This window comes from Botryllus schlosseri, chromosome 14 (genome assembly GCF_051294905.1).
Source record: "Botryllus schlosseri isolate E-star chromosome 14, Bs_hap1, whole genome shotgun sequence".
Taxonomy (NCBI): Eukaryota; Metazoa; Chordata; class Ascidiacea; order Stolidobranchia; family Styelidae; genus Botryllus; species Botryllus schlosseri.
This window is the reverse complement of record NC_137249.1, coordinates 6,224,472-6,246,704: the sequence shown is the minus strand read 5'-3', so window position 1 is coordinate 6,246,704 and position 22,233 is coordinate 6,224,472. Positions and strand designations below refer to the sequence as shown.

Below are 22,233 nucleotides of genomic sequence, written 5' to 3'. Positions count from 1 at the left end.
AAATGAAAACATAGGAAATCGAAACGACTTGTAGTAGTCTTGCAATCAGACTACCATCTTGGCCTAGAACAGTGGTTCCCAACCTTTTTCGACCCATCGCCCCCTTTTCAAGCTCAACACCGATCATCGCCCCCCAAATTTTGTGTACCGAAAAATGGGCATACAAACTGTAATCACCGGCGGGTTGACTAAATAAAATGGTCAGCTTTTCGACTCGATGTCGAAGTTGACTCTTTTGCAACTAAATTTCCGTGGGTTGACTAAAAAAAGGTCAGCCGTTTTGACGTGTCATCGCCCCCTTTGCTATTTCCGCCCCCTTTCGCCCCTGTCGCCCCCTTTGTCCATTTCCGCCTCCCTATCACCTTTTCGTCATTTTCGCCCCCCTAGACCGCCAAATCGCCCACGTTGGGAACCACTGACCTAGAACATCTAAACACTAAACAAAAATACAGTCTTTCCTTCCACTGTGAACTTCTTTCAGAAACTGCACTTTTTCACGTTCTTATCATATCTTTGATTGAAATTTGCTGCATTTCAATTTCGGATCAATCTGGTCATGTCGCTGGAAGCATGAAGAGTAGTTCGATCAGCACTAAATAAGCATGCACATTGCCTTGCCTTGCAACTTATTTCCTTTGTTAGAAAAGTTTGCTCAAACTGTTCAGCTGTCCGTTTGTGAATATTTAGTGACTCTCTGCTGTGAGCTTGGCCTATAGAGAGCAGAGATGAGCATCGGAGCGGACTGCGGAGTCGAAGTGGATTCGGAGCGGAGTTTTGCCGATTTTGTGACTCTCGGAGTGGAGTCGGAGTTTACTACAGATATTTTTTCGGATATTTTTGGAGTGTTGTAACTTTTGCCCCCAATATCTTCATCATCATCATCATCATCTTTGGATCTTAGATGCAATACCTCCTAATGGAGATGAACTTCATTGATACTGCTTCAAGTTAACGGTGTGCTCTCTGTGTGCTACCCTTGCTAGTTCCTTCCTGATGCTTGCAAGTACAATCTTGGATTTATTTTTCTTTCGTTCTGTTTCAGAGGTACAACTAGTGATATTCTAGTGCATAACTGTTCTCAGCGGAGCCATACATTTGGGATTATTCGACAATGTTATTGAATAGCCTAACTCTACCGATATATGGATGTTTCGGATACTAGACGAGATTCTTCGGAGTATCTCGGAGTCTGGGATTGAGCTCTTCGGAGTCGGAGGGAGTTTGCCTCAGAGACTAAAGTTGTCGGAGGGATTCGGAGTCTCGAAAAGCACTATCCGCTCATCACTGATAGAGAGTAGAGACAGTAATCACACAATCATCCGTATAATCCAGAGGTGGTCAGTAACGAAGTACCGCTTCTACTTCTTTGAAGTACTCAACTAGTCTTCCGATAATTGAGTACTTACTCAAGTAGATCTAAGTTCCCGCTTCTTCCACTTCGCAATATTTTGTGATCTACTTACTTAGTTTTCTCTATTTTCAGTTTGTCAAGTAGAAGTAGTTTAATCCTCCAATCAGAAAGATAGCCTGAGGAATTTAGGGGATGTTTTCACGGACTATCAACATTTAACTTCCATAAAAGTTGCGAAAAAGCTCAGAATTTTCGTTCCGGTTCGCGCACAATAAATATGGAGTGACCACTACGATTTCACGAGAGTATTGATGAATATAATTTAGGTAGGCTATCGGGTTGCGCGGTTCCGTTCACACCGCATTGTCGCCCATATGAAATATTTCACCACAGTAAATATGGCCCATCATAACAGGGTTGTAACCAAGTCACAAGGTTTCGAGTCACAAGTCATTCTCACTTTTATAGTTTTGACTCGAGTCATTTTCAATTCACCACCGAGTCAAGTCCGAGTCCAAGTCAGCGAACAGAGGGTCGAGTCCGAGTCATGGTATTATGACTCGAGTCCGAGTCCAAGTCATTGTGTTGACTGCTCAGTTTCCCGTTAAGTCTTGTTCAACCCACTTTTTAAAACTCTGTTTGCTGATATGGAATGGTTCGGATTTATAATATACTAATTTTCCTCACTTTTAGCAGTTTCTGATAGCATTTTCAAGTACCAGCACCATTAGATGAAATCCCAATAATGTGTTTACTTATTTTTCTTCGAATTTACAATGGAATGTCGGTCTTGGCCGTCTGAGTCTCGAGTCATATGACTTGGTTCGAGTCATCCGCAATGACAATACACAGATCAACCCGAGTCGAGTCGAGTCATTTCCGTATTTTGAGAAAATGACTCGAGTCAAGTCGAGTCATCAGAAAATCGTGACTCGAGTCGGACTCGAGTCGAGTCATTACAACCCTGCATCATAACGTTTCAAACTGATATTTCGCAATCTAGCATTTACTTATCATATCGTAATCTAGCAGCCCATGGAGTGTCCTAATCTGGAAAAGCGGAATCTGGCTTTTTTTAGCTTTAGACCTGCTATAGCAAACCACCGTTGAAACTTTCTGGACTAACGAAATGAAATATATTTTCCGCTTTTTCGAAGTAGTATTTATATTTATATCTTTTAATTCCCAACATCATACTTTGAGCTCTAATTAGTTTCAGCTCTTTTGTCTGGAGAACATACACGTTGAAGTATAAAAGCAAGTGTAGGAATACCTTTATTTTAGAACATAAAGCTACACTATACATATCATATTTGCGATCCGCCATAATTTTTTAACAAGTTTTACTAATCGTGCCATGTGTTAACACCGTATTCGATACAACTTCTACGTACGCTACTTTTCAACTAAAACTACGAGCCTTCTAATATGGGGGAGGGCGCCATGCCATGATAATTTTTAAAACGGGCTGTTCGAGTAAACAGAGGATTAATATCGCATTTCCATTTCAATACTAGGCCTATCATTTACGTCCCATGATGCGGACGAATGCTTATGCTGTCGAAAATTGATACCTCCTGGGATGCATCAATATGAATCAAGCTCTGCACTTTTCGCATAGCTCAATTTGCAGCTTTTGACAGTCCATGCGAACGAATTACGATCGTTTTCACAACTACTGACTTACTTGAGTAGATTTAAAGTCAGTCAATTATAGCCTACTTCTATACCTCAAGTAGTTTTAGGTTGCTTTTAAAAGTACTACTTCTACTCGTGCATGAGTAGATTCATCCTTCGCCACTTCTACTTCTACTTCTACTTGAATAGCATTCTTGACTACATTGACCACCTATCTGCTATAATCACACAACATCAAGAACAAAACACACTACAACCAATCGATTATTGTTCTTTGTTGTTTTTATTTTTTCGTTCCTTGCAAACCACCGTAACTAGTAAGCACGCGAGCGTATGTACATTGAATGTACTTATTTATAATATCCAGAGTCCCGGCTTGACATAAAGATCTTAAGGATCATATCGCCGGCACCCGTCTATACCGTTATAGAGTCAGTTGCACATTAGTATTATTATTTATGTGTTTTTGTTTTGAGTATGTTTTTGCAAACTCATTCTGTTATCCCGGTTGACGAAGAAATATATCCCTCTCTCTCTCTATTGACGTCAATGAAATTGATATAAGGACTGTATCGTTGTCTAATGCAGTGGTTCTCAACCGCCGGTGCCGGTCCGCGACGACTTTCCTGCCGGTCCGCCAGGCATTGTACAATTTCATACGTTAACTTCAAGGTGCAATATATTGAAGGCTTGTCCATTGATAAAATCAATGAAGCATCAAAATTTAAACTGATTGAGAACTTCGTGAGGTAGCATTAGGTCTGGAAACATTTGACTTGAAGTTCAAGCCGTGTCATTTGACGACATGTGAGCGACCATAGTACAAGCTGACTTGCTAAAATGCGCAGTTTGCACGATGATTCGTTTTCCATTCATTCATTTTGAGCAGTATAGTAACTATAGTAACTGCCACACTTCAACCCCTAATTGATAGCGGCCGAGCTTGAAGGAGCCAAAAGTTATTTCGTGAATGAACATAAACTGAAGATTATTTTAGTTGAAACTTCATCCAACTTTTAAAAACAAATATTTCACACTTTGTCCGATTTGGTGTCACTAAATAAATTTGATATCGAGTGATCAGGCATTTTCGGCGTCAGCCATTGCCGCGCCACGACGCACCAATGCATGATGAAGTTTGGGCTAATACAGGAATGCGAAAAGTGTGCCAAACATTTGGCAGCGACAAAACCTTGGCCGAAAATGACTGCCCTTTGTAGACCACAAACCGAGATATAAATATGTCAAATTGTCCACAGGCACCTAAATGACTGGAGCCGAATTTCCCTGTACTGGCAATCTGTACCACACAGGAAAAACTCCATCCCACAGAGAAAGTTATTTTCCAGTGAAGAAATAGCAATTTGGAATCGTGTGCTTCTTTTAGCTTAATACGCTTGGGCGATTTCAATATCTATTCACTATATAACAGACAGTAGGTCATGAATTAATGACATGCAACAAAGTAATTATTGCAACAGTCCAGCCCGAATATGTTTACTTTGATTACATGCCATAAATTTTCCAAGACAACACCTCACTCAGCTCTACCGGAGAATCTGATTCTGATAGGATAAAATAAAATCTAGAAATATGTACGCAATTACCAATATTATTGACGGATTCGGTCATGAATTATAGAAAATTTCCACGCTTCTAGCGATTAGGCTACGTAGACTCTCTCTTCCGGCACTCAGTAGAACGGATGTGCTCTCAAGCAGTGGTGAGAGCGTCCATCTAGCTGTGGGGCCCCAGACTAACGTTTTTCGGGGGGTTGACTGACGAAGTGCCTTTTCGGCACTGGTTTTGTGTATGGCCATTGGCCAGGTATAGCTGTTGTCAGGTGTTTTCGTGCGGCGCATTGTATCCGTAGTAGCCAGAGCAGCCTACGTCTGGTGGTAGTGACGGCAAGGTAGCACGACAAGGTGCTTGGTTCGACTCCCAAACACTTCTTCTCACGATATTGTCGAAGAGAATAATATTATTCGAGTTGACATGGTCGGTTAAATCCAGGGCATACGGGGCGAAAGACTGTAAAAGACTCTCCGCTGTAGCACGTATATCTGGGCAAGGCAATTTTACCTTGACGCAGCAGACTCACTACCGAAAAATCTCATGGATACCATCATGAACATAATTAATTACGATCAAAACCCTGAAATGTCACTCTCTAGCACCATATACTTGAAAAAAACGGCTTCATACTCTACATTTTGGGTTGATTTCAATATTTTTTGAAATTTTACCGGTCCGCGAGGTGAAAAAGGTTGAGAACCACTGGTCTAATATAAAAAATCGATCAGGCGTAGCCTACGGAATTTATCTTGATTTGTCTTTCATGGGTTCGCACCATCCATAGTATATTTATATTCTAATTATTCAATTTCAAATTTTAGTCGAGCTTCACGCGATCAAGGGCGGAGATCATAAAGTTAGCTGATCCAGGAGAATGCTAAACGTGTGAATTTAAAAACTGCTGATCGGGACGTATTTTAAGTGGAGATCATAAAGTTAGCTGATCCAGGAGAATGCTAATCGTGTGATTACAAACTGCTAATCTCGACGCATAAAGCTGGATAAGGTTACGCGCGAGTGGCGCGATGATTACTCGAGGTGCAGTTGTCCTGAGTTTTCAATCAAGTGGTGCATTGCATCGTAATGCGAAAACGCGGTTTTGGCTGTCAGTTGTTATTTCTTGAATGAAACGGCAGCCTGCGACTGTAATAGGTGGAATTATCATCATCGCGAAACGAAAGTCGTGCGTAATCAATAATATACACTAGCGAAGAAACGGATTATAGAATATTGATAGATATATTGCTCTGCAATGGAGGGTACATTGTCGGTTGATTGCCTGATTGTTTAGTGAAGCCATATTACCTAGGACACAGTCATTATCGGAAATATTTTCGTGGTAGGAATGTTACGCAGTGTACGCAATTTTTATGAATAAATATATTATATACAGCAGTGGTTCTCAACCGGGGGTCCGCGAAGCATTTGCAGGGGGTCCTCGGAACCTCTAAATTTGAAGAATGATTGATAACCGAATTTGCATTTTTTTAATCAGAGAAATCACGAGGCTAAAACTTCATAACTCGCATAAACAGAATTGCCGTCTGGGATGAAATATTCTATACTGTGCAAACTTATTTTAATTGTCAATATAGCCTATACTGATACAAATGCTGTTACTGTTTAGAGATATATTGTTGGGGTTTTGGAATCAAAAATTGTTTGCAACAATCCATTTTTCCTGTGATATATTAACCGTTTTTCAAGATGAGGTACTTGATATACATGACTATGCATGACAGTGGACACGTTACATGTTCACTAAAAATCGGTTTCAGAATTTCGGTCTCCTATATTTTGCGATCATGCCCAAGGTGTCGTCGGAAGCGTTGCGCGTTATTATCACATGATTCGCCATCACCTATCTTTGTGGATGGATTTTCGACTCTCGTTCATATCAAATAGACGGCGCGTAATATCAAGACACGACCGCGTATTCCAAGAAATTTAACTGCAGAATTCGCTTTGAAATAATAACAGTCTTCACAATTTCTACATAAATAGTAGGTTATGATGTTATTTTCAAGAATGGCCATTTTGTTGTTGTTTATCACTATCTTACAATTGATACTTGCACATGACAAATGACGGTTGCAAGATAATATAAAGTAAAGTTTGAACTCAAACTTTGGGGTCCGCGGGGGTCCGTGACCGTTTAAAAGGGGTACGCGAAGACAAAAAGTTTGAGAACCAGCACTGATCTATAGTTTGTTAAATCATGAGATTAATACAAGCTTTATGCGCTGCGATCAATCGATTTCCTTAATCCTGGGTTGTTAAATCCATGATGAAGACGATAATCAGATTTATCGATATAATCCATCTTTACGATCTCCGCCCTATGCATTTCTTGATTTTATTGTGCGTATACCCAGTCCCGCAGAGGCATAATTTTGCAGAAATAAATCTTCATGTATATTCGCTATTATGAGAGCATCGCTTGGGACCTATGAAATAGTTTGGTCAAAGGGTGCGCATTCCTGCGTAACCTGCGCGATGCGCGTGCATCATCGGCATAACTATTTCCGCACCGACACGCCAAGGCACATAAAGGTTTGGTCAACATGAGGCTTTACGAGAAGAGCGCTGCCCAAAACATCGTTAACGATAAAGCCGATGCTCAAAATTATTACCGAGTATTCATAATCTAGCCTTGGCCCCGCGCGGTACAAATGCGACCCACAGAGGAGAATAATGCCCCCCCCCCCCGTGTTGGGATGCGAAATTGAAAAATGTATTCTTCTGATAGTCCAGTCTGGTCCGTGTGAGCGACTCCAATATCTTTCGAGTAGCGACAATCATTACATGAATCCAAGAAATAACAACATGCTTCAACAAAGCAATCATTATAATTCAAAAATTGATTCCTTAATTTCAAAAAACTTCGCGATTCACGCGACAAGAAAATAACTTCACACTGATTTTGATAACACTGCAACGTTGGTGCTTATACTTTAAGTCCATAGAAACAAATGACTAAGTCTTGCGTTTGCCGTTCATAGCTGTTTCGGCTCGTTCGAGAATCGCGTAATTGTAATAACATCCGTGAATCGGATGTAAAGGGTAGGATGAAAATACCCGTAGGATAAGAGGAGTCTGAAGGAGTCGTCCCCCAGAGATTAGGTTATTCACCCTATATGAGGGTCAAGACCACCGTTTTCGGGGGTTGAATGGGATTCAAGAGTAGCGTTCTCAAGAACGCAACCAAACGTATAGTCAAGCTGATCGCAAAAATTTGGATACACCTGTCGCATTGACGCGGAAAATTCAAACGTGTTGTTTCGAGTTGATTTTTTTAAAGGACACTGAATCATTTAAAAATGACCAGGAATCGTTTCGTGATTTTTTTTTTAATTTAAAATACTCTTTTATATCAACAGTCGACTATATTGACTCCTGCATGGCGAGTGTCAGTATCAGCCGAAAATATTCAGATGGATAAATATTAGATATTAGAGCTTTCTATGGCAAATATAAGCTCGAAAGAGGCGTCTTATCTATACTCCCTATATGCAATCCGAGCTAATAAGGCTACAATTTAGGCTACAAAACTCAGATCTGCATGCGAACACACTCTGTTTCAGAATCAGCATTGCGTATGTAATAGTATATATCTGTCATTGATTCAACTGCTTGCCTTGTAAGTTGCATGTAGCCTATATTGAATTGCTACAAAGAGTCAGGTGGCAGCAAACATACTTTCATCGTCATACTTTCCTTGTCACTTCTCGAAATGTTCAGAGTAGAGGAATATTTTATCCCACGCAGCTATATATCGGCAGAATCGTTCAATTCGTTCTATCCAACTCGTGCCTCTAAAAGTTATGAGACAGTCGAAGTCCCCCGCGAAAGGAATATAAATAAGCCACCTTAGCTGGGTGTATAGCTCAGTTAGACTGTCTGAGTTCCGAAACTAAATGGAATTTCAAATTTATAGCCTGATTATATATCTCCAAGGCTCGGCTATACGTAAGAAAACCTGTAAAAGCTGAGCGCGTCGATCGTCACGTTACGCCGGCTAGGACAACGAAGTTGGATCGATTAGGAATCACTAACATTTTCGAAATTTAACCGTCCACAACCTCTCAATTAGCGTACAATAGATATATATATATAATTATATCTGTGCATTAGCGGATATCAATCTACTAAATTCTCTTAAACGTATATATAATAAGGATATTATATGCGTGGCATTTAATCGTTGCAGTCCAAGGCATATAATCGGTATACAATTTTATATGAGCAATCCCTCGTTGCAGACATCTCTGTGACACAACCGTTGATGTAGTAAGCAAATATAATCCCGAATTTCTCGTCATATATCCTGCACTGAAACATACTATTTGCAGTAGTTCGGTCACGTGATTGGTACCCTTTTGAGCAGACCTGGGCATTGTGCGTCCCGCGGGATAAATTCGGTCCGCGACACGATTCTGAGCGGCCCGCGAAAAGTTCCTTGGATGCGTTTATCCTGAAGTCTAATTTATTTATATATCGTGATTACGTATCCTACAGACGTCGTGTGAGTAATAAAATTTATGTTCAAAAGAAAGCCCCTATATAGCATATTATGCGGTAACAATTAAAGTTATCAAGTCACTGTTTCCATATTCAAGCTCAAATCTTGTTTGGTACCAGGTCTGTGCTTTAAACTAGTGGTTCTTAACCTTTTAACAAACGAACCGGTAAAGTTACAAAAAAATATTTGGCGCATTGGATTTTCAAAAATTGAAATCAACGCAAAATGTAAAGTATGCAACCGTGTGTTTGCAAGGATGGTACTAGAGCGGTGCTTCTCAAACTGGGGGTGCCCCCATTGGGGGCGTGAGAACATCTAAAGGGAGCACGAAGCTGCGGTCAACTGAAATTTTTTTCGCGCTAGGCGCGATTTATCTCCATTTCATAGTTATTGCTCTGTGTTTAGTACAAATTTCATATTTCAGAATTCTCTCATCCACAGTCATAACCTTCCATGCCACCAAACCATACGTTGGGATTGCTAGCATTCTAGTTGCATTTTGTGATATGACGATAAGGGGGCGCGAAATCTTTCACTATCATAAAGGTAGGCGTGTCCAAAAAAATTTGAGAACCATAGTGACATTTTGAGGATTATGTTCGTAGTTGAATATGTTCATGGTGGCATCCATGTTACTTTATGGTAGTGTGTCTGCTCAGTCGAGGTAAAGTTGCCTTGGCTTCATAAACGTGCTGCCGGTGAGACTATCGATGATATAGTATTTTAAGTTGAAAGCCGTGGATTAACCGACTACGTCAACACAAATAATGTTTTGCTCTTCGACAATATCGAGAGAATAAGCGTTTCGTAGTCAGATACCCAGAGGAGGTCAGTAACGAAGTACTTCTACTTTTTGGAAGTACTCAAGTAGTTTTCCTTTACTTCTGGTACTTACTCAAGTGGATCTGATTTTCTCTACTTCTACTTCTACTTCGTAAAATTTTGTGATCTACTTACTTACTTGTCGCTATTTTCAGTTTGTCAAGTAGAAGTAGTTTAATCCCCCAATACGAAAGATAGCCTGAGGAATTGCGGGGATGTTTTCACGGAATACCAACATTTAATATTCATAAAAGTCAAGAAAAGCCCAGAAATTTTGTTGCGCTTCGCGCACAGTAGTTATGGGTTGATAAATATGTTTTCTCGAAAGTATCAGTGAATATAATGTACGTACCGGATTGCCTGGTTCCGCTCACACTGCATTGTTGCCCATATCAATTATTTCATCACAGTAAATATGGCTCACCATAATGTTTGAAGCTACCGTTTCGCAATCTAGCAATTACCTCTCTTATCGTAATCTAGCAGCCCATGACGTGTCCTGCTAATCAGGAAAATCCGGGTTTTTTTAACGTTACACCTGTTTTAGTAGCAGATCACCTTGGAAGCTTTATAGACATGAAATATATTTTCCGCTTTTTAAAAGTGGTATTTGTATTTTACTTTCAATTCCGAGTATCATACATGAAGTTTTAATTACTTTCAGTTCTTTTGTCTGCAGAACATATATGTTGAAGCATGAACGCGAGTGTAGTAATGTCTCTATTTTCCGAAAATAAAGCTACACTAAATATAAATTTTACGATCCACAATATTTGTTATTAACGTATATACTAATCGCACAAAGTGTTGAACCCGTATCCGATACAACTTCTCCGTATTGCTCTTCGTCTAAACTTGGGGCCTTATAATATGGAGTAGGGCGCCATGCCATGATATTCTCTAAAACAGGGTCATCTAGTAAACATAGGGTTAGTATCGCATTTTTATATCAATACTATAATTTGCAGCCCATGATGCGGACAAATGCTTATTCTGTCGAAAATTGATACCTCTTGGGATGCATCAATACGAATCAAGCTCTCTGCATCTTCCGCGTAGCTCAATTTGCAGCTTTTGACAGTCCATGCGAACGAAATAAGACTGTTTTCAAAACTACTTACTAACTTGAGTAGATTTAAAGTCAAACAATTCTACTTCTACTTCAAGTAGTTTAGGTGGCTTATGGAAGAAGTACTTCTACTCGTACTTGAGTAGCTTTCTTGACTACTTTGACCACCTCTGCGGATACCTTGCTCACTTCCCACTGTAGGCTACCACCAAGACGTTCTACTAATACAATGCGTCTCACGAAAAGGCCTGGAAACAGCGACAACCGGACTTACATCCACAAAATAAATCAGTTGAGATCGAATGATCGTGCAAACTGTACGGTTTAGCGAGTCAGCTCAGTCTTAATATGATCTTTATTTCTTATTTTGTTGCTACCGCAATAGCCTACACTCAGAGCCCCGCATGTTGAAAAGGTTTCACCTGCTAAACACCATAGAAAGTCAAAATCAGTATATTGTAGAAACGTAGGCTATTTATAGGTTACGTTACTGTCAGCGTTGAGTGTCTAGTCGGTAAAGCAAAATTAGAATCTGCACATCTATGAACAGATCGTAGCCCACAGAGTCAAATTTCAATCATGTTACAAGAATCGACTTTCATGGCTAATTTTGACAGATTTGTTATTGCAGACGACTATAGCTTACAGGGCCGTAACAGCACTTCGTCAGCCCCCCCCAAAACTTTGGTCTTGGGCCCCCCATAGGGTTATAGACCGAACTTCTGGGGGGCTTCGCCCCCCAGACCCCCCCTCCGGCGATGCACTGTTTACCACTATTCCTCATTATTATTGGGAGTTTGTTTAGTGAATCAGCTTTTGTCGCCTAAGCAAGCGAAGCGCGGAAAATTTCTAGAATTCATGATTTCATCGGGCAGTATGATCGGGAATTGCATATTTGTTATCAATTTTTATCCTCTCTCTGCTGACGTAATCAGATTTGCCGGTAGAGCTGAGTGAGGTGTGTTTGAAAAGGTAGGACCACTCAATAATAATTAAACCTTTTCGGGCGTATACCCGTTGGCAGGAACGAAACAGCACCTCGTCAGGCCCCCATCACGTTGTTCGCGTTTGTCACGAAATTATCAGTACTGTAATGTGAGCCAGCGCGAAGCGCAAAAATTTTCGATAATTTATGATAAAATCGGTCAATCAGATCGGCGATTGCATATATATTATGCTATCAATTTATTGTCCTCTCTACTCACGTAATTATAGCTTTACCGGTAGAGCTGGGGAAGCGAGTGGCGCAGTTGGTTAAACACTGCTGTCACGACACCAATGGTTGGTGGTTCGAGTCACGGCTCTGCCATGTTTCTATGTGTCGGAGGTTTATCTGGGCTCCTCATCGCCGATCTCGCTGTCTATACAGCGCCTTGAAAAGCCCAGAAGAAGAGAGAGCCGAACTCTGGAAAGATGGCAGCCAATGACCAGAAAAAGACGAAACAAGACCGCAAAAGACAATGTGTTATTCAATTCATGTACTGGGCGCAAATAACCATATGTGCGATAAGCGCCAAAAATGTAATAAAAACAAAAAAACCGGTAGAGCTGAGTGAAGTGTCTTGAAAACGGAAGGGCCCGTAAATATTGATTAAACATCTTCGGGCGGGCGGACCCGTTGATATGACTTCGTTACATGATGTTATTTCGTGACTTCCAGTCTGCTATATCAAAAAATATAGAATCGCCCAAACGTAGGCTTCTAAACTAAGAGACGCACACGATTTCAAATTGGTATTTCTTCACTGGCATAAAATTTTTCCAGCGGGATGGTATTTGTCTTGTGAGGTTCAGATTGCAAAGACAGGAACATTCGGCGCCAGTCATTCAGGCGCCTATGGACAATTAAACCTATATGTATTTTGTATAGCCTATATAACGAAGTCTTCGGTCTGCATAAGGGCATAGACCTTCTCGGCCAAGCTTTTCTCGCTGCCGATCGTTCTGGCACACTTCTTGGAGTCGCATGTTATATGGTCTAAAACTTGATTGTATGTCTTGGTGGGTCGTGACGCGGTAAAGGCCCAATACCCAATAATATAGAAAAATGGCTACTTGAATTCGCGCGCAGCGCGAAAAAATTTTGAAAAATTTGCATAAATTTTCAAAAAATACTCTATGATTTATGCTAATTCACGAAATAATTTTGGGCCCCCTTTCGAGCTCGGGCCCCCCCCCAATTGGGGGGTTTGGGGTGCGGCAGTTACGGTGCTGATAGCTTATAAGATCTTCTCAATATTTCAGGCCCGTATATTTAATTTGTTTTAATTAACATTTATATTATCTCCATATCTCATCGGTCACTATATACTGAAAATATTTCGTTTTGGCTAATAATCGTTAGTGCGGCCCGCGAATGGATTCGGATGATGAATGCGGCCGCGAACCAAAACGATTGCCCACTCTTGCTATAAAGTCACCATAGTCTACGTCCTCTATTTTCAATAAATTGATAGCGTCCTCGGAGGACGCCTAAAGGCCTTCGTTTGGGGGAATTTGTCCTCTTTTTCACTGAAAAGAATCAAAATGCAATGAGAGAGAGAGATAGAGAGAGATATGGTACTCTTTTTCGCCTACACCATCGAGATGCTTTGACGACGGAGATACGATGTGGCCTTTATAGTAAGGTCATCTGGTCTGCACCCCCAGTTTTTTCTCCTCCATGCTATCCTTGATTGCTGAGAGCCTGGCAGAATAACCGCTGATACCAGTTTTAGAGTCTTTGGTCTGACCCGGCCGGGGATCGAACCCACGACCTACCGATCGAGAAGCCGGACGCATCACCATTGCACAATCGCGCTCGGTAATGGGAAATGCCGCTCCGACGCAACGGACGTCAGAGTTCCGTAAGAAATGGGGCGTCGAGTCAAAGTGCTGACCTTTTATTTCTTTTAGTCTACACCACACACTATCGTAAAAAGCGTGTAATTCAGGAGCCAAACCAAAGTGATGACCTTTTTTATATAGTCAACACAGTACTATAGGTCGGAAAATTTTTCAAAGTCACTAGTTTGCCTGTTCGGTGCAGAAGCTTTCCGGATTTATGTAAAGTGTCCTCTTTTTATGATCTCAAAATACAGCAATCCTAGACAACTTAGGTAAACATGTTACTAATGTTACCTCGCGATGCATTAAATTGCGGAACTGGCGAAATTCTGAATCAATTTAAATGGACAAGCCTTCAAAATCTTGAATTTTTACAATTAAGGTATAAAATCTCAATATGCCTGGAGCTCGGCAGAAAAGTTGTCGCCGACCGGTGGCTGAGATCACTGCTGCTTTAAACTGTAACGTCGTATACGTTTCCAAATCCTAATTCGTAAAATGATGCAATCAGTGCGCGAGATTTACCAGTCACCCTCACTCACAAACAATATTATGTCAAGCAATGAAAGATGCGGCTTAAGGCCGACATTTCAACAAGATTTGGAGCACTAAATATATGTTTACTGGAGTCAGTCGTGAACCGGTCTTTTTAGTTTATAGAGGGCACCGATAAGGTCTCCGTGAAATACTCGCCCTTCAACGTCTGTTTGATACCTTTGAAATCCCTCAGAGTCGTCACTAAAAATGTTTTCACTAATACGGTAGGGTTCAAGAGGACGCGGATATTTCACAGATGAATCGTAGCTCCATTGAACATGGACAATCATGAAGTACTTGAGTGGAATTGGTATTCTTTGTGCATATGGTAACGCACTCTTCCATCCTTTTCGCTTTTATATGATTCGGCTGACCACTGCCCCATGATTTGATCTCACTCTCCAATGAGACGACTCCATCCGACCATCGCCACGATGTGCTGTTGCTAGGATACTGCTGCAGTCCGATCCAAATGTATGGTTTGGCATCGTTCCTGTTGTTTCCATGATCAGCGATGATCTCAAGGATCTTTCTAAAAATATAACGAGCGCGGCAGTTGAGCAATGAGCATGCGATACTTGGACATGTGTGTTTATATTCCCAAAACATACCTCGTGCCCGTGGATGAGAATCAAACTTGATGGCAGTTTTTAGGAAGCTGGGTCGTAGTCGGAACAAGAAACTTTCAGCTCCTCTCAATAATATATTGCTAGTATATCCACGGGCCAGATACACTGAACAATTTGGCGTTATACGGCCAGGGGTCAGTATAATACAACTGTAGTTGTCACGGTAAGAAAAGTCGGCATTATCAATGCAGAAAAACAAATTTGGTCTTGTGGCATCATTATATATAGTGTTACAGATTTAAAGCAAATGGCGTTTTAAAACACATTGTTTAAAACATGTTTCAAACAGTGTTTTAAAAAGGCCATATAAAAATAGTTTTTTTACGTTGTATGATATGCCATAATTGCGTAAATACTTTCGAAAAAAAACATGTATGAGCCTATGGACGATCTGCAAGAACCCTCAAATAATCGTCGGTTAAACAGTTATAGCTGGTATATATATATATCATAGGTACGGAATGGCTGTTTTGATGATGATGATGACCGCCGATCGACAAAAAAAATGCTTCGTATCGATGTAGTCCTGGTTGAAGATATTTTTTGGTCCGCTTATGACAGGGGTCGGAAGCCTTTTCCGTCAAAGGAGCCATATTCATCCTATTTTCAATTATCAACTATTTCAACACTTGAAGATTCGTGACGTCATGGCCGAAAAAATACAAATAAAATATATGTTTAAGAAAAGGGCCATGTTTTAAACACATTTGTTTTAAATTGAGTTTTGATTTAAATACAGCCCATTATAGATCACCTTTTGCAATTTTTGCATTTAGTACTATGAGAAGCATCGAGTGTTCTCAGACCTGTGTCCATGGTGATACTTACTTCATCTCTCGACCATTCCTGATTCCATTTGCTGCAAGAACGGCACCCTGTTCTTCACAAATCGCTTTTGCTTCAAAAAATGATTTCGACTCCTTGCCATAAGAAATAATATACTACTATTAAAGCTATTTTGTCCCATACTTTTCTGCCCTAGAATCATACTAAATTACTATATATTATGAGAAAATAGTTGAGTATCCCTGCATGACGTCAAGAATTTCCCAGAAAATTTTAGCAGTCAAATGGTATGATCAATATAACGGCCTCTGCTTTTGCTAAGAGCTAGAGTAACTGGAAGCTTAGGTGCATAACTTTACATAATTACAAGCTATAATCGTCACTAGTGTTCTTCGGGGGAAATCAACGTTATAACTCGAATAGAAAATGAAAAATAAACAAAATAATTGAAATACACGAAATTATATATCCATTACAGTCCGCATGTACTTTCGAGATCACGAAATTCATCCCTGGACCATTTAGAAACTCCGTTTTTTGTATTGAAAAACATTACCATATTATATATAGAGAGAGGTAATCTTCTCGAGTATTCCTGAAAGTATAATAAACCTGCTCCAATAGTAGCCTAGGTATCATTTTCGCAATCGTGGTTCTTGGTAGCATGGATATAGTGCACGCATTCGAGTGCACTTGGGAACGATCGAATAACTTTTTGGAGTCGGATACGGTGAATTAATTTTCATTTAGTGATATATGCAAACTCCGCCAATTTCTCACTAGCATTATTCGAAGACTTCCATATTACCTGATACAATCCGTACCGATACGTCGTGTCGCTGTCGAGAGTAAACCATCCAGGAAGGACAGATTTCATGTTGAGGTGATCAGGCTTGCCGTGATTTATCTGAATAGGATGAACAAAAAATGATACAATATTTTTTAAGTCCAAGAATTTCACAGCAGAAGTTTATGTCGCGGTGTTATTTGGACACAGAAGATCATTTACGCCAAGCCCACTTGATTTGTAGATGATTTATCGATTGGCGATTGATAGCAAGCGTCATAGGCGTTCTTCATGGGTCACCAACACACAGTTCGCGGGCCGCATGCGGGCCGCGAGATCATATTTTGCGCCCCGCGACTTGATTTGAGATTTCGGAAAAATGCTAAGAAAAGCATTTTGAAATGCTTAAATTGATTACAGTTTCAACATATTGTTGTTGTAATAGTTGCAAAATAGACTATTAAACATCACTATTCCCCACATAACTAAAACGGTTTTGACGATGGCAACAGCATTTCATCGGGGGATAATCCGCTGATATGAATGCGCATTGCGCATGAGCATATTGCCTTGATGTGCAATGGCCCAAACACTCCCAAGACCAATAGACGCTTAGCAACCGGCTTAGGGCTTCGCAATAAAATCAAGCTTTACGTGCGGAGATGGTCTTATAGCTAATTACGTACTGTCGCTAGCCCCAATATCGATTCCTTAGTCGCCGAAAAGCGTTGTCAGGTATCGTGCACAGCTCAGAGTTCAAAATAAAATGAAATTGATAATCATGATGTTTGTTGTATTTCTTTGATAAAATATTACTGTTTTTGTGGTAACTATACCCATCGCCCATGTAAGATAGCACAGCGTTGTACTGACATGAAGTTTTAAAACGTGATTGCTAAGCTGTGTGGCTTTATTTTATATCGATATTGAATTAATGCGGCCTACGGCCGGTGCGAAATTTGAAAAGTGGCCCGCGACCCGTTTTCAGTTGGCGACCCCTTCTATAGGTGATAGGGCTCTATGAGACAATCCTTATGGGTCTACGGAGCTTCGGCTTCGCTTTAGCTTCGGATTAGTGGCGCAACCTATAGTCTACTGGTGTTACCTTTCCCATTACGCTACTCAGTGTCAGCCAGAGCTCAGAAATAATGGGATGTGAAATCGTTGCGGTGACCATAAGCCCGCCTGCATAACTCATCATTTATATTATCCTCAAAATTACCAACCCCCGTTGATCACCTTTAACGTGGATAATATTGCAGCGGTGAAATCTTTGATCTGTTCCACACTGTAGTTGGATGTTTGCGGTTGCACTGAGTCCGTTGTAGATCTTTCTGACTTTGATGATTTCGTTGGATCTCGCTGTGCTGGTGTGGGAAGGCCATTCAAATTCAAACTACAGAACAATATCGTCATCACTCAGCAAGTGTATTTGGGTATTGCCTGCTTATAAGTCTGGATCGGACTACTTTCACGTTCTCGCTATAAATTTCAAGTATAGGTATATTTAGGTAGCATCAGGATTATCTAGATCATGATATACTTTATCCTTGTCAGATACTTTGCCGATGTCACCTTACAATAATGATTTGCAGTTATTTCATTTCTGGACGACGGCAAGCGGTACGTCGGATCGGTCCATGTCAGCAAATTAGAAGTCTTATCGGCACTATACGGCCCAATGTCCGCGGTATATGTATATGATAACTGCTGCACTCAAACTAAACCACCAGAGGGGTGCGCTTCGATGTTGCTTAAACTATAATCTATTATGAAGCGACTATATGAAAACTTGAGCATGTTTTACTAGTTTTTTTTCTTTTACAGAGACTTATGTAAAGATATCAATGTCGATCTTCTACACCGTTTCAGTCAGTAAAATATAATTATCATTATTTGGATCACGACTGCCCCAATATATATGCTGTAAATGGCCACATTTCTCCGTACCCGTTTCTTGAATCTCCGTCAGTCGTTGGTCGTCTTGTTGCGAGCCACGTCAGGCTTACAGCCACTGTAATTACAATAACCAATCCGGTCACGACTAATGCCGCCAATATCCTCTTCTGTCTATTCATCGCTGAAAGATAACTAATAGAACCGTTGGTTAGGATGTTCTGCAATAAATACAAAATGGCTTATCCGTCAATCGTAAAATCGAAGAGCCGGAGCATCCAATTTTTACGTTGATAGCCCTGATTTCGTCTGCATTTTGCCACTTACATTTGTATAATTGCCTTGCGTATAGCCTACATTTTACTTCTTGCATTCCTCGAGCCTGTTTTCTGTGTTTGAGAATAAGCCTCCTTTCTCGATTGTTTCGCGAGCAAAATGTCGCAAACTTACACAGAATTCACTGTTGAAATATGCCTTTCAAAGAATTTTGCAGAACTTTCGTTAAAGTGATATGCGCCCTCCACGTAAATAGGCTTTCGCTTCTCAACAACATTATAAGTTTGTTCTCGCTTCCTGTTCAGCGCGCCTGTGGTTAATAAATCAGTGCAACTTCCGTGATTGGTGTTTATCACTCTCCTTTACCATGGAAGTTAGGTCGATTTACATTCAAGCATGCTCCATTGTCTACCAAATTCATCGATGTGATCTGCATCCTCATCACCAAATGGTTTCGTAATATAGTTCCACAAAATTTTGTAGAGAGTCTAGACCAGGGGTGGCCAACCTTTTCGGTCAAAGGGCCACATTGCACTGACGAACCCGAAATTTGTTCAAAATTCATAGGTCAGTATTATTATTACTTGAGTATAATGCGGGTCTGCTGTATATTGCTGGGCTCAGTTTGCAAGAACTGGGCTATTTGGCGCCTCGACGGTCTTTCTGCGAGCGCAAACGCAAGGCCGCATGTTGGACGACACTTTCTCTCATAAATGCGATTAATATTAGACTTAATCTGGTACATTAGGCGCTCTTTCATTTGCAGGATGGGGTAACAATATTAAGTGCAAGAAATCGAGTTACAACATATTGCGGGAAGCGGGAAGAAAATTTTTACTTTCGATAAATCTACCGCAGAATATTCTGCTTTGTTGTAATGTACGAAGATCTACCAAAATTGGACTGGACCATGGATCTGCCAATGCGTCGAAACTTATATTTTAGTCGTCACATTCCAAGTGTTGCGGCCAGCAGAGCCAGACTAATCAAATGTTTGGTTAGCCATGCAAGTTCACAATCTGGGCAATCCATTTTTGGTAATATTATTAATTTCTAAATTTCCTCGCGGGCCACTCAAAACCTTCTCGTGGGCCACATGTGGCCCGCGGGCAACGGGTTGGCCGGCCCTGGTGTAGAATAAAGGATAGCCTAATTCATATCTGTTATATGTTAGCAGGCTATAAATGAATATACTATACTAATATACCCATTAACGAATGGCTCCATCCATGCTATATATTCATAGCTCTGTACGCAGTCATGCTTTGTCCAAATATCATTATTATCATTGCGACAGATTTTTGAAATCTGGCCAATGGTGTCTAAATTTTTACACGATGATCGATAGGAAGGAAGGGAGTTTACGATAGTCTGCGCCACCGAGCCGTGTTGAAGAAGGAAATGCGAAGGAACCACGAGGTTATCGAGTCAGCACCACCATTGTTGCTTTCCACGCCATTCCGTTGTGTAGAGCAGTGGTTCTCAACCTTTTTCACCTCGCGGACCGGTAAAATTTCAGAAAATGTCTGGCGGACCGGTGGAGTTTCAAATATTGAAAGGAAGCCAAAATGTGAAGTATGCAACCCGTTTTATGCAATCATATGGTGCTGGAGAGTGACATTTATAGGGTTTTTATCGTAATTAATTATCTTTGTGATGGCATCCATGTGATTTTATGGTATTGAGTCTACTGTGTCGAGGTAAAATTGTCCAGATAAACGTGCTACCGCCGAGAGTCGTTTACAGTGTTTCGCGCCGAAGGCCGAGGGTTTAACCGACTACGCCAACTCGAATAGTATTCTTTTCTCTGAGAATATCGATAGAAGTAGCGTTTCGGGGTCGAACCAAGCACCTTGTCGTGCTACCTTGCTCATTGCCCACTACCACCAAACGCAGGCTACTCGGGCAACTACGAATACAATGCGCCGCACGAAAACACCTTACAGCATCTATACTGGGGGTCCTGAAATCTGGGCCGAAAAGCACTTCGTCAGCCCACCCCAAAAACGTTGGTCTTGGGCCCCCACGGAGCGATAAGCCAAACTTCCGGGGGCTTCGCCCCCAGACTCCGCAGTTAAGTGGATGTTTTCACATGTACTTGTGAGCACATTCATTCTACTCAGTGTAAGTAGTGAGCACATTCATTCTACTCAGTGTAAGTAGAGAGTTTATGTAGCTTAATCGCGCCAATAGCGCCAATTTTCGATCGTTCATGACTGAATCGGTTTTCTCGCTGCGGAATTTTAGGTACGCCTTTCTGAGTTCAATGTTAGCCTATACTTCACTATGTGTTGGTACGTCGTGGCGCGGTAATGACTGATGCCGAAATGCCTATTTTTATAAATCATGCGTATTTCTTGGAGAAGGGCGCCTAATAAGCAAGACATTTAGTGACAGTAAATCGTGCAGGGCGCGAAAAAAAATTGGAAGATGTTGAAAAAACTTTCAAAAAAATACACAATGATATATGTTCATTTGCAAAATAATTTTGGCCCCTTTCAAGCTCGGCCCCTCTCCAATTTGGCGGTTTGGGGTGCCCCAGTTACGGTCCTGCACGAAACGAATAAATCGAAAACGAATGAACCGCATACTGTTTAGCAATGAGTCAGCTCTTATCTGTTCTGTACTTGTCGCTCGCATGTCGTCAAATGACACGTCTACAACTTCAAGTCAAATCGAACATGTTTCCAGCCCTAATGTAGGGTTACTATACTTTTGAAATCTGAAAATATGACACTTTTACTGGAGTAAAATCCGGAAAATGGTAAATTTTTCCCGACTTCGAGGTTAGTTGACTTAAAAATAATAAAAACTTTCAACTTTCCGGCTAAGCTCCCGAAATATCGGCCGGAGCGTTACTTGAGTGCTGATTTACTGTATCTCAGTCGAATTTTACCCTATATTAAACCAGAATTGTCAAAAAATAGGACATTTGGGCGTCCTCCGAGGACACTTTCAAAAAAGTCAAAAAAGATGACGTATGGTAATCCTACCCTAATGTTACCTCACAAAGTTCTGAATCAGTTTAAAATTTGATGTTTTATTTAGTTTATCAATGGACAAGCCTTCAGCATTTCATCTTGAAATTAGGGTATAAAATTATAATATACCTGGCGGACCGGCAGGAATGTCGTCGCGGACCGGCACCGGTCCGCGGACCGGCGGTTGAGAACCACTGGTGTAGAGCTCTTTGTGAAGAAGCCGTGCATACCAGATTTAAAAGCAAGTCTTCAGTCCCAAGACTCAAACCTACATCGAATCGATTACGCATGACGCGTAGGTGGGACAAGGTTTTACGGTAATTTAATTTTATGTAGCCCACGTGTGTAGCTTGTGTAGTGTGTACGTACACGAACAGGTTACATATATCTAGAAAATGTGTGTTATGTATTATTATGTATTTCTCAACTGGAGCCCTACCGATATCGGATTTTTGAGTCGATGCCGATAAAACCGATAACCAGCACTTTCACCGATAGCACCGATATGCTCAGCCGATATTTTAAAATAAACATGACA

At 40.8% G+C, this 22,233-nt stretch overlaps 1 protein-coding gene across 1 annotated transcript; it reads right to left on the bottom strand.

Annotated features, from left to right (window-relative positions):
- Positions 1–13,919: 13,919 nt before the first annotated feature.
- Positions 13,920–19,205, bottom strand: LOC145455877 (uncharacterized). The gene is made up of 5 exons (XM_080333904.1): positions 18,493–19,205; positions 17,782–17,938; positions 16,564–16,662; positions 15,798–15,889; positions 13,920–14,872 (listed from the first exon to the last, which is right to left on the bottom strand). The coding sequence occupies exons 1-5, from the start codon at positions 18,618–18,620 to the stop codon at positions 14,572–14,574; spliced, it is 777 nt and encodes a 258-aa protein (XP_080190030.1). The 5' UTR covers positions 18,621–19,205; the 3' UTR covers positions 13,920–14,571.
- Positions 19,206–22,233: the final 3,028 nt, after the last annotated feature.

What these genes read in the sequence shown, in the direction of transcription:
- LOC145455877 (XM_080333904.1), bottom strand. Translation starts at nt 18,620, where the DNA reads ATGAATAGACAGAAGAGGATATTGGCGGCATTAGTCGTGACCGGATTG. An exon ending in GACGGAGATTCAAGAAACGG is followed by an intron (nt 17,939 to 18,492) that starts GTACGGAGAAAT and finishes ATTGTTCTGTAG; the next exon opens with TTTGAATTTGAATGGCCTTC. An exon ending in ATCGGTACGGATTGTATCAG is followed by an intron (nt 15,890 to 16,563) that starts GTAATATGGAAG and finishes TCTTATGGCAAG; the next exon opens with GAGTCGAAATCATTTTTTGA.